Here is a 12,700-nt window from a genome sequence, read left to right as displayed (position 1 = left end):
TGAATGTGTTTAGCCAAGTCTTTTTGAATCCCTAAAAAACAGCATATTGATGCAGCTGTGTCCTCATCACCCCTGATCTCTGAGGCAGCCTTTAGGTGCTGCCTGTCCTCATTTATTATTATAAATGTGACAGCTGGGATGGATGACCAGATTGACATGGTGACTGTAAGGCAAGAGCGGTCATCTATCCATGAACCCGCCACATTGGGGGGGTCAGCGGGTGCCTTGCAGCTGGCAACCAGCTAATGATCGTTTCAGAAGTCCAAAATCTTATAATCAATGAGGGAGTAATGTGACTAGAATGAAATTAGAATAGACTCATTTAAAAAACAGTCATGTGTCCTAAGATACTAATGCTCCAAGCAAAGCACTTTCAGTGTAGCTTTAAATTCCTTATGTAGTAAAAGCAGTATTGTAGTGATTGAGAACGGGGAAAAAAATAACTCTTAAGACTTAAAAAATGGCTTTCAAGAGGAGGGCATATTCTATGAATGAGATTAAATGCATGAGATTGAGATTAAGTAGACATTTTGTCAGTTCAGGGTAAGAAGACTCAGTATTTTCCTACTTAGTCATAATAATGCAAACACAGGTGAATAAGTTAAAAGTCTTTAAGGATTAAATGGTAAATATTAAACTTACGAGGTATCGCTCTGAGGATACGCTGACAAGGATGAGGTCATCACCAATGCGCACTTTTTCTCCTTCTGATCTCTGTTTTGAAGCTGGATGGATCGTCCACCAGCAGGCTTCACCTATAATGCCAAACCCAGTTACACTCACTGACTAATGAAATTCCATCTACATATATATTCATTTCTATAATCACAGGGGACCATGCAAGCTGGTGCCTATCCAAAGCTGTTACTGGACAAAGAGCAGGGCATGTCCTGGTTACCAGTCTAATACAGGGCTACACAAAGACATACCAGCAGCTAAGAACCCCCACTCTATAAAACTATATGCAGAAAGGCACCAGCTAGGATTCAAACCTAGGACTCTTTCTATTGCAAGGCAGCACTGCCAATATCTGACCTCAGTTCACTTCAGTTAACAGATTTTGTTTTATTATTATTATTATTATTGCCTGATTCTCATTTTGATCCCTCTACTTATATGTTTATTTCTATAGCTTTGGTTTAGTTTTATCGATGACAAATAAAGCATTGAAGCTAGGTGGGTAGAATAGTTGTCTTGGAATCCAAAAGTTGTGGGTTTGATTCTAAATTCCTCCTACCATACACCGATGCTCCCCTTGGGGGCTCTTAACCCAAAGCTGTCTGCCAATCTGTATATCAGTGGGTAAATGTCTGCCTATTTGTGGTTGCCATTGTGCATGTGTCTCTAATCTAAATGGTTTGAAGTATACTATGCTTAAAAAGATGATATATGAAATTAGTCTGTCAATAACATAAAATCGATAGGGAGATAATAAAGAAAATATATCTGCTCTAATCTAAATTGATGCAAAATTCATTGAACTAAATATAAAGATGTAGTTAATCTCAGAATATGTGATATATGTGTGTGTATAGTTATATATGTCCCAATATAAATTTCTAAAAACATTTAGAAATATCTTAAATGATAGTCTTATATGTTGTAAAAATAAAGCCCGGAAAGCTAAAAAGGGAGATTAAAGCTTTAAAAAAGTTAAACTCAACTTTAGAGTATGTGAAGAGCAGGTTAGCCTTTGTAATATGTTGTTTTTTTTATAGAGCTACCTCACAAAAATGCTGTTGAAGATTCCCCGTCATTCAGGTCATAGTCATTCCAAAAAAGTAAAAAAAAAAAAAAAAAAAAAACACTGGAGTTTGTTTTCCAAGTTTGAAGAGGTTTTGCTTCCCATTCAGGATTTTTTTGTTTGTTTGTTTGTTTGTTTGTTTTTTCAAATTTTGAATTGAAAATGCTTTCTGGATGGGAAGTAAAATGTCTTCAAACTTGGAAAACAAAGTCCAGTGAATGTTTTTTTTGTTTGTTTTTTTTTTTTTTTTTTTTGGACCCTCTCTAAAATATTAGAAATGTTTAAATATATCCAGGACTGTTATAACATTACATTCTGCTCAGGTATTGTTACCCATGGAGACAATCTTTTAATGTCACAATGGAATACTGCTCATTAAAATACTGCACAGAGCAAAATGAACAGCAGCAGCAAGGGAAAAGGAAAACAAGTATTATTATATCACACAAGTTTTAAATATGCAACCCATATGTAATTATTGTCTACAACAGAGGCCTCTTTTAAGTCTACAGCGACCCTAAGAGAATAATAACTGAAGCCACAAAAACTAGTCATAAGCAAATAATGAGGGGAAGAGATGGGCACCAGAGAAAATTACACTAAAGTCACCAGACAGAGATTAAAACCAAGAGAAAACAACAGAAATTGAAATAAAAAAGCATGAAAGGAAAACCTTTGCAACGTTTTTTCTACCTGTTGAATCCTCCTGGAGGCCAACATCAAAGGACAGCTTATCTGTCTGGGACCTGGATGTCTTCAAACATGCCAAGTACTGTAGGCAAAACACTTTGAGTCACAAAGGATATCACACACAGGGGGTAATATTTAATGTGTTTCTATAGCTGAGGATAAAAATCATAAGCTTTATTGAAATATTTATGTCAATTGTGATTGATCTCTAACCATAGAGCTGAAAGAATGCCGCAAGAGGATGGCATGGCCGTAGAGCAGAGTCTTATGTCCACCGCTGTGCGCTGCCTGCAGACATAAATCAGACACACAAAGAAACACAAATACAGTTTAGAAAAAGCTCCTCCTCAAGTAATCCTAGTGGTCTTTCCTCCAGCAGGTCCCATCTTCATCCAACCATTACCATTGGTTGTTGAAGCTCTTGTTGTCAGGCAGGGTTACTATTGGCTGCATTGGTATCCATTATCTCAACAGTAAAGTCATGCACTCTGATGCGGCCACAAGATTGCGCCACTGGTTCCTGTATCCGCACGCAAACTGGATACAGAGTCATCTTTCCCAACTACAAACTTGCGGGAAGGATGCACATTTTTAATGAGCTGTAGATGACATGTCAGTGTTAGCAATTGCTAATTCTCAAAGTTTTCAGTATTGGTTTTAAATGTAAAAGGATAAAGCTAAAAACTCTATTGGGGAAGATGCAAATGGGGATAATGAGGGGAGATTGTTAATTTCTTTTGGTTTGTTGTTTTGGCCAGCAACCTCTATCTTACTCACCTTTCTTATGAGCCTCTAGGAAGCATTAAAGTAAGAAAGAGTGTCAATGTTAAAAGAGACTTATGGATCTCCTTTATCTTGTTGCCTTTGTTAGGTACAGTGTCTTGCATAGTTATTATTACCAATTGAATTTTTTATTCATATAATATCACTAAAAAATAAAACAGTGAATAACTGGGAAGTGGAAAAATCTTAAGGGCTGATTTCATTTTTTTTTAACAAATTAAGATTTGAAAGGTTTGACATATATTTTTATTCAAACATTTTTGGTACCCAAAAAATAAAATCCGGTTTAAGCTGTTACTTTCAGAAAATGAACATTTCACATCTGTCTTAACACACTATCCTCAGAGAGTAAGACTGTGATGGCAGCACCAAGCAGTGAGCAAGGTTATCTTCAACAGGAAAAGGGAAGGTGGTCAGAGTTAATGAAAAGATAGATGGAGCTAAAAACCAAGTAACTAGAAAAAAATCTGTTACAAGCTGCAAAAGACTTGGGTTGCAGGTTTGCCTTCCATCAATAACTCTGCTCAATCCTTCAAAAATTCATATCCTCAGCAGCAAGCAGAGAATTTCTGCTCTGTATATACATGAAAGAAAGAGAAAACTTGTTTGGGACCCAGCTGGCAGATAACTAATATTTCACTATCTGTCTGGTCTGCATACTCCGTCTATTGCGAACCCTGACAATGCCAAAATGGTCTGCACTGCCTGGGTCAGATAAATAACCCTATTTATTTGAACTGTAAGAGGAGAAAAATCTCAGTGTATTTACAAAGTAAATTAACACAGAAAAAGTTTTAAATACCTCAGTTAACTTCCACTTCACAATTAGTCATCACCCATCACCCTCAAAATATATCAAAGTTTGCGCGTTATACAAAGAAATGAAAAATAACTAAAGTAAGACACTGTTTCTCCTCTTGAGGCTTAATTTTATAAAAAGGTAAAGGGAGTTAAGGCACTAAAGGGAAACAAGCTGACTTGTTTTGCCAGGTTGGAAAACATAGTCATTGCCATGCCACAAATAAAATTTTTGAGTATTAATAATAAATGCAACATTTCACTAAAATATGTTAAAATGAATAAGTGAAAAATAAAGACACACTTTCACAGTTACTATAACATGGTTGCCTCAGCTTCAGTATGTTTTGTTTTTTTCTCGCGCTCTTTCTTCTTCCAATTTCTGCCTGCCTTGACTTGCTACTGGGAAAATAGCCTGTTTGTGACGATGCAGTGGTGCTACAACACAGACTGCAGCACTGGTTTCCAGGCTACCTTTGTTCTGCTGCTTGCTCCCATTTGCTGGCTGAGGCACTGAGCTTAATGCGGCGAGGCACATCGAACTGCAATCGCCCTAACTAATAAATCTAGGTCTTGATGCTGCTGAAGTGCTGAAAGCCAGAAAAATAATCCTAAAAAAATCAAAAATCAGAGATTTCTAACTCTTGGCTCAGTGAACCAAGCAAAAGGGTGTTTGAGCACATGTGACAGCATTACTTGAATTTAGCAGTATGACATTTAGAAAGATGCAACCTCCTGGGGTGTAAGCCCTCAGGCAGTTAATGCATGGATACACTGCTGGAGATTTTCTCAATAAATGAGTGATGTAAGAATTTGAAAACCAGCAGCCCCACATTCAGATTAGTCAGCTAAGGTTTGAGAATGCATTAAATAGGGGAAGGCATGTCCACCAGATTATTGTTTATGGGGATTTCTCAGGTTTCCAACGTGTCTCCTTACCTTTTGGCTAAATTAGCCTGAACTACTAATTCGCTCCAGTCACTGCCTAATGATAAGCCCGTCTGTTCAATAGAGTATTGATTTCAGAGCCTCAGCTGAGACATATTCAACCTCCATTTCCTCTGTATTGATACTTCGTATGGTAACATCTGCAATGTTAAAGAAGGTGTGTGGAGGTAGAGGTAGGTTGTAGTTAAAAATGCTGATGAATTTATAGATAAATGCAAAGAAAAAAACATTAAAGTTCACATACTGAAAACTGGCCATTTCAAGCTACAGGAAGTATTAACTTTTCCAAAGAAAGTTCAGTTCAACCAAAAAAGTTAATAGTTTTTATAGTGCTATATTCTCATCTTCAAATGTGCTAGCGGGGTATTTTCAAAGTAGAATTATATGTAAAATATTTAGAAATTACTCCCCTCCACAACACTGAGTATAAATACGGAGGTCAAATGCTTGGCAGGTAGGATTCTTGCTTGTTTTCTTGTTTTTTTTTACATATCGGTGTAGCTGTTGTCAGCTACAGGAAAATAAAAAAAGAGATAAAAGAAGCTGTTGGAGGGGATAGCCTAGATTTAAATAGAATTGTATTTGAATTTTTTTATGTCAGCAATGGGAATGTCCCAATTTCACAGCCACCAAAATGTACTGTTCCAACTGTTTGCCTTGCAAAGTCTTTGTATTTACATGCCATAGGAAGTACTTTAATGTAATGGCTGCAGTTTGTCCAGCTGTAAAAACACAAACTACTTTGGTGCTGCTTCTTTACAAGCTGTTGCCTCCCACTGCTTGTCACATGGATGACAGAAGGAAGCTACAACTATATCCGCAACTCCGTGAAAAACTAGAATGTAGTTAAATTAGCTAAAAAACATAGTTAGACAAGGTGTGAAAACTAAAACAGCTCTGTGTCTCTGATTGATTTCTAATAGATTTAACAGTATAGATCTAATCTGTAAAATGTATTTGGTTAAGTTAAATTTGAGTTTATATTCATGCCATTTACGATTCTGCTCACATAGTTGATTCTTGTGGATTTCAAACAAAGTGTTTTCCCTTGTGATTGGCTTATAGCCTTTGTTTTGCATGTTAAAGCTTCCCTTTATGATATTTATGCAGTTAACCAGGGTCATCACATTGTTCTGGCATCCACCCTCTAATAATCCATCCCTAACTTAGGTCAATGTGAGTCCCTTATGTCGAAATTGTATATATCTTCACATTTTCAACCTTTGAGTTTTTGCATTTGGGTCCTCACAACTAACTAGCATAGATAAATGTTTTGCTTAGTAAAAATTAGCAAAATGTAAATTAGGTTGTTTTTATAGTAAATTTGTATTTGAGATTGTTTATTTTGTGGGGAATGGCGGCCTAGTGGTTAGGGCATAAAGCTCGGAATCCTAAGATTGTGAGTTTGAAACCCACTCCCACAGATTGCCACTGTGGCTCTCTGGGCAAGACCCTTAACCCTGATTGCTCCCTGGGCGCCCCACGATGGCAGCCCACTGCTCCCCAAGGGGATGGGTTAAATGCAATGGTAAGTTTTTCCAATGTGAGATCAATAAAGTTAAGTTATTATTACAAATATTATACATGATTATCAATATGCTAGCATTTTACAGAACTTGGAGACATTGTTGATTATTGGTTTAAATAACTGAATAAAACATTTAAATCCTAATTTCCATAAGTATCCACTTATTTTCCAAGCTTTTTTTTATTGCTTTACAAAGATTTTAGTCCTTTCTTTAAACAGAGGAACTCTTTAATGAAACCAGGAGAACAACAGTCCCCCTGTGGCAAAAGATCTCTATTTCTGATGTCTTCCGTTGTCTCTGAATGTGTTCATTAAGCAGTGTGGATTTAAAAAGATCCTTAACATCATCAGCCATGAAGCATTAAAGAGAGAACAGGAAAAAGTGAAATAGGATAATGCCGTGAGCCCTTTTTGACCACATCACTTGTGATCATTTTCTGTTTCATTATAGAAATGATTGGGCCAGCTGATCTAATTGCATTTTATTACAGTTCAAAGAGCCCCTTTGATTAGAAGAATATAGCCTGAAAAGGGATAGTTCATCCCATGTAGTGGGATGTGCATCATTAGGTGTTAAACTAATGCTAATCCAGTATTGGAGCAGCATTGGTTGGAAGATTTTATCATCCTGAGAAGTCAATACAAAACCATATAAAGCCATATATCACAGAGTATACACTAAAATCCATAAGAGAGCATCAATCTGCATGGAGAAGAAGTTCATCCGTGTGATAAACTACGCTTTCAAAATATTTGTTAGTATTTAGCGTTGAAATGTGGTGCAGAAACCACAAGGAATCAATAAGGGAAGGAACAGATAAGTAAATTGTGTGTTGTCATCAATCTGATGTGACATGCATGCAAAAGGGATGAGAGGATAATGGTATGATTGGTGAACATACCCATCGATCCAGGCCGCGTGCCTATCATGCACAGGATGAAGATTATATACAGAAAACAGAGGATAAACAGCGGAGAATTACACATCTGTCACTGCAGCGCTAAACTTAAAAAAGAAGCCAACTAATGCATTGTCAGTGGCTCAGAGTCATTTAATGAACAACCTCTTATTGCATCAAAATGATAGTGATGAAATGTAGATTTCGTCTCTAGCTCTGCTACAAAATTACAGAATGAAATTGAGATCAAGACCCCTTGTGTTAGATGATCAATTGGTCAAAAGGAGGAGCATTCAGGTGCTGCAGACAATGCTGGCATCCCCTTCATCCTCATCATTATTCATAGTAGCCTGAACTCTCCACAATCAAAGTGCCCAGACCAATAAAAAAAAGCCAATTTGGCTTTTTAATTTCCTCCCAGTGACATGACAAGCTTAGGATCTTGAACTTAACTATCTGTAATTGTAGAGTAGGACATCCATAACATAGGCTATAAGGGAGATACTCTGCTACTTTCACTGTATATGATAAATATCCAATATCTTAAATAGAATAAAGTGAAAACACCAAGTTTAACTGTTTGTCTATGAACTATTTTTCTTTACAGGAGCTATTATGCGACTGTTTATTATATTTTGCTCCTTGCATTTTCACAAGGCATATGTGTGAAATATAGAACAGCATACTTTCACATCAGCTTAAGCATCAAGGTAAAGATAGGCAATGGCAGTAACTGGGCTTGGACGCTAAGCCTATATTAGATAAATCGTATGGCAAAATTTGTTAATTAGCCCTGCTATTATATGAACTCTTGGGGTTTTTTTTGTTATTATATCAGTATGTATCATTAATACTATTTATATTTCTTATTTATACAATTTTTACATCATTAAGGTGGAAGAAGTAAGTCCGGGAGCTTTTTCTAACTCCCCTTGCAATGTATTTCTCATAATATTTTCTGAATTTAAATGTGAAAAATGTGTTAAACCTAAATCATGAAGATTAACTTAATCACCTCTTTTAAAATATTACAACATGATAAAAATAATAAAAATATAATCTTACCCCAATATTTTGCTGAGCACTGCTGGTCAGATAGTAAGTAGGAAAAGTCCCACTTTTTTTGTCTGTTTTGAAATAACTCAAGTTATCAAAAAAGAGGGGCTGTGCATATATAAAACTAAATGATGATCACATATCACTTATATGAATGAGTTTTATTATGTAATGTATTTATTCTTTATTTGTTCTTATGTAAAGTACTTTGGTTACCCCTGGGCTTTTTAAATGTACTTTATAAATAAAGTGATTGATTGATTGATTGATTGATTGATTGATTGATTGATTGATTGATTGATTGATTGATTGATTGATTGATTGATTGATTGATTGATTGGAACTTCAATTTTAAACCTTTTTTTAAGCTTTAATGTTTCTCTAAACTTTGATATTAATAGGCCAGTTAACCAGCCTAATAAACAAGCTTGTAAAAGCTAGCCCAACTACTACTGTGACTCTTTAAAGAGCAGAATATACTCTAATTCTGTTAGAATAAATTAATCAGAATACATGTTTTAAGTATTATTTTTTTATATATAATGCTATCTAGAATAAAACCTCTTTAAAACCGACTCCTGCAGCAATTCACCTTCTTTAATTCTTTGTTTTTATTATAGTTATAATAATAATAATAATAATAATAATAATAATAATAATAATAATAATAATAATAATAATAATAATAATATTTATTATTATTATTATTATTATTATTATTATTATTATTATTATTATTATTATTATGTGTTAGTAGTAGTAGTAGCAAGAATCTTTCCAAAGCAATTTATTAAAAAAAAAAATGAAAAAAAACAAGGACATAATAACTTAGATGTAAATACAAGCACTTATCAATTAAACTTTTGTTGTGACACATCTGCTTCTTACATTCTGGACTCTGTAGCAGGTACAGGTAAAGATTGGGTCTAAAATAAACCTAATATTTTCTGTCTGAAACAAGCTTACCTTACAATAAAAAAAGTAGACTTTTCTTTTTAGTAAATTAAACATTAAAAGAACACACTGAAATATTTTTATTTCGTAATTTTTATCAAAGTTTAGAGAAAAATAAACCTTAAAAAAATTCAACTTCCAAACTTTTCCTGTGAAGTTAGTGCAACATTAAAACATTCTATTTGTATCTTTAGGCTTTCCAGTGATACAGTAGACTTAAGCAACCTGAATATCTCTTTTAAGACCGAGAAAAAAAGTGAAAATGTTCCTGATGTGTTCACTGTAGGGATGGTTAATGGTTAGACTAATGTGTCAGTGTGTGCACCTCAGCACTCACCCCTTCACTGTTCTGTCCGCTTTTAGCAAGCATTTCCTGTAGAGCTCGTACCGACAGAGACTGCTCCAGCACAAAGGTACAGATGCACAGGTCTGGAGGCACATACTGCAACAACAACCATTACAAGGGTTAAACATGGCAATGGTTTTATGATATTAATGATGTCTTTTTTTAGGCAATAGTTACAGCTTGAATGATTGCTAGAACCCAATGATGAAAAACCATTATTCATTAATATTTAGTCATAGACCACCCTATTTCTTGTCCTGGAGGGATATTACCTGAAGGGTAGAATGAAAACAAAAAAAACAAGGGTATTCTAATCATTTTTTCATGACTGCAAAATGTTTTAAATATGAGACAGAAAAATATCAAGGTGTCAGAAAACTATATTATTCTTATAATCAGAAAAACACTAAGAAGAAAAAAGTACAGAAACATGTGGTGTCTTGTTAAAAAAGTCATGTTTTGATTGCTTTACTAGCTTTTCCTTTTTCTTGTATGTTTAAGCTACAAATATAACATTACTTCATGGTTTACTTGGATAATATGATTAGCTTCTTATTTTAAAAAATCCCTGCCTACTGTTGCCCTTTACTTGTTTCAAGCAGAGTTTATCCTAAACTGGTAGGTGACATTAAAAAGAACTTTAAAGACCCTAACATTTACTGCTCTTTTGGTAACTCCGTGTATCTAGTAATTCTTAGAAAAAGCACAATCAAAAGAAAAATTTAAAGCCGTAAAATGCACCAAATGGAAGATCTAATTTAATGACAGAATGAGGAAGCTGTTGTGGGGACACTGGCTGCAAGATAAATGGTGCCAACCTGAAAACTCTGCCTGCAGTTCTGAACTCCTTTTTAAGTAGATCATGCAGGTCAATCTAACCTCATTTTATGCTAACATCATGGTGTGCTTGTTTAAAGTTACTTGTTCAAGTACTTGTTGAGATGTCAACAAAACTGATACAGATGTTTAAATTTAGTGTTTAAAGGCACATAATCTTCATTTCTCAGTGTGATATTAAAGGATACTAAAACCTTCCTGATTTATTTTAGTTACGATTATCTGAATTATTTCCATTTTCTAAATGTAGAAATATAAAGAAGCAGATTTTTTTTGATTGCTTGTAGAGTTATAGTTTTTTTTCTGTCATAGTTTTATTTATAGTTTTTTTATTCACAACATATCCTTAATATTTGGTAAAATGATAGATTAATCTGTATGATTTTGATTCTTTATATGAAAGGTACATTTGGTAATAAAACTGATTCATCTCTTGGTTAGAAAACTTGTCTCCTTCCTTATGGTGCAGTGATAGCTGCATATTCTTGTTCTGTTTATGCTTGCAAATTAATTTAAACAGATCAAATGAACTTTCCACCACCTGTAAATTTCATCAAAATATAAACCCTGCAGAGATAAAGCAAGCCGTTTCCCAAAAAAGAAGCACCAAGAGACAGGTTTCCATTTCCAGAAGCATTTTCACTTTAGTGACAAATTATTTTTAGCTATAAATCTAATACCTCAGGCAAACCTGAATCTGCTTCATAGTGTTAGGTCTTTAGAACATTACAAAATGTGCATGATTCAAAGACAAGTAATTATTGCAATGTACTGTAGTACAGTTTGTAGCACAGCTGCCTAGCAGCTAGAACATTCTGGGTTCAATACCCAGCCTGGGGTCTTTTTGCATGGAGTTTGCATGTTCTCCCTGTGAATGTGTGGATTGTCTCTGGTTACTCTGGCTTCCTCAAACAGTTCAGGAAACATTACTATCAGGTTGATTGTGATCTCTAAATTGCCAATAGGTATGTGTGTGGGTGTGTGTGTGCCTAGTGATGTGTCTCTGTGTTGCCCTGCGATGGACTGGCGACCTGTCCTGACGTCTATCTATGATAGGTAAAGAAAGAATTGGATCAAGCAAAGACTTTTGGAAGGAGATTTGAAATTATGCTGAAATAGTTGATTGATTAGTAGAGCATGTATCATAATTGAGGAATAATCATTTGTAGGTACTCATTGCCAAACTGGGTACAGAACATAGTATTACTGGTGTAATGGTAAATGGACCTTCCTCTAGCAATCATAATATTGAGTCCCTGACATGCAAGAGCTGCTGGTTGTAAATCATGTTCAAGCAGCTGTTCACAGACCGATTTATACTGCTATTTATTTTGTACACTCTTTAAATCAACCAGGTCCTGTGCTCCATTAGTAGACTAGTTTACCCAAGAGAAGCAGTCATCCTATTCAATCCGTAGACATCTAAAGGGCCCTCTTGGGCTGTTTTTTTTCAAACCACTGTCATTGCACCCAAAAATTGGGTGCTGCCTTTCATAAAAAACAGCACGTAATGAAGACAAAGTGCTTCAAAGAGAGAATATCCATCATGCTTGTCAAATTTAATTACCATCCAATATGGAGTGAAAGCCTAAACTGCCTCAGTAACACACATGCAGTTTGGAAGACCTGAAGGAGAGAACACACTATACCAGTTCATGGATCTTTGCTGTAATGCATATTGAAATTAGAATATTTAGCTTTCAGCATTACTTTCTTTTCCATCTCTGTTGTGTTTTTAATGCGGCTATCTTTGTAATGATCTTGGTTGTGTTGGTTTTTCTCTAAGTTTTCAGTTTCAAGTTCATCCAGGTCTTTCCTTGTTTTCTAGCTTTATTGGTGTGTTGTAGATTCATTTAAGTTTCTTAGGTTTTTCTTTGTCTGTCCTCGGTTGCCCCCTTGTGTTTTCTTTTCCCTTGCCTTCCTCATCAGCTCTGGTCACACCTGCTCCTTATCAGCTCATTAGTCCTACCTTTGTTCAGTCAGCCATAAATACACTCCCTCTGCAGTCCCTCTTTGCTGGTTCCTCGTCTTACATTTTCTCATCCTAGCTCCTTGATGGTTTTCCCCTGATGTCTCCATGGTTCTGGTTGGTGTTTGATTTTTAATTTGGATTTTTG

At 35.3% G+C, this 12,700-nt stretch overlaps 1 protein-coding gene across 13 annotated transcripts in view; it reads right to left on the bottom strand.

The window, feature by feature from the left end:
• Positions 1 to 12,700, bottom strand: part of ryr3 (ryanodine receptor 3) — a 134,713-nt gene that overhangs the window by 92,353 nt on the left and 29,660 nt on the right. For 8 of the 13 annotated variants that reach the window (XM_015373714.1, XM_015373717.1, XM_015373724.1 and 5 more), the window contains exons 3-8: positions 9,738 to 9,842; positions 7,394 to 7,414; positions 3,212 to 3,226; positions 2,648 to 2,722; positions 2,438 to 2,516; positions 643 to 755 (exon numbers count right to left, since the gene is read on the bottom strand). In XM_015373714.1, coding sequence (XP_015229200.1) covers positions 643 to 755; positions 2,438 to 2,516; positions 2,648 to 2,722; positions 3,212 to 3,226; positions 7,394 to 7,414; positions 9,738 to 9,842 — 408 coding nt within the window. The remainder of the gene's footprint in view (positions 1 to 642; positions 756 to 2,437; positions 2,517 to 2,647; positions 2,723 to 3,211; positions 3,227 to 7,393; positions 7,415 to 9,737; positions 9,843 to 12,700) is intronic. The other 5 variants (XM_015373728.1, XM_015373725.1, XM_015373720.1 and 2 more) reach the window with 2 other exon arrangements.

The sequence above is a fragment of the Cyprinodon variegatus genome, unplaced genomic scaffold (genome assembly GCF_000732505.1).
Source record: "Cyprinodon variegatus isolate N-32 unplaced genomic scaffold, C_variegatus-1.0 Scaffold91, whole genome shotgun sequence".
NCBI lineage: Eukaryota > Metazoa > Chordata > Actinopteri > Cyprinodontiformes > Cyprinodontidae > Cyprinodon > Cyprinodon variegatus.
Note: the sequence above shows the minus strand (reverse complement) of the source record. Positions and strands in the feature narration are given on the sequence as shown.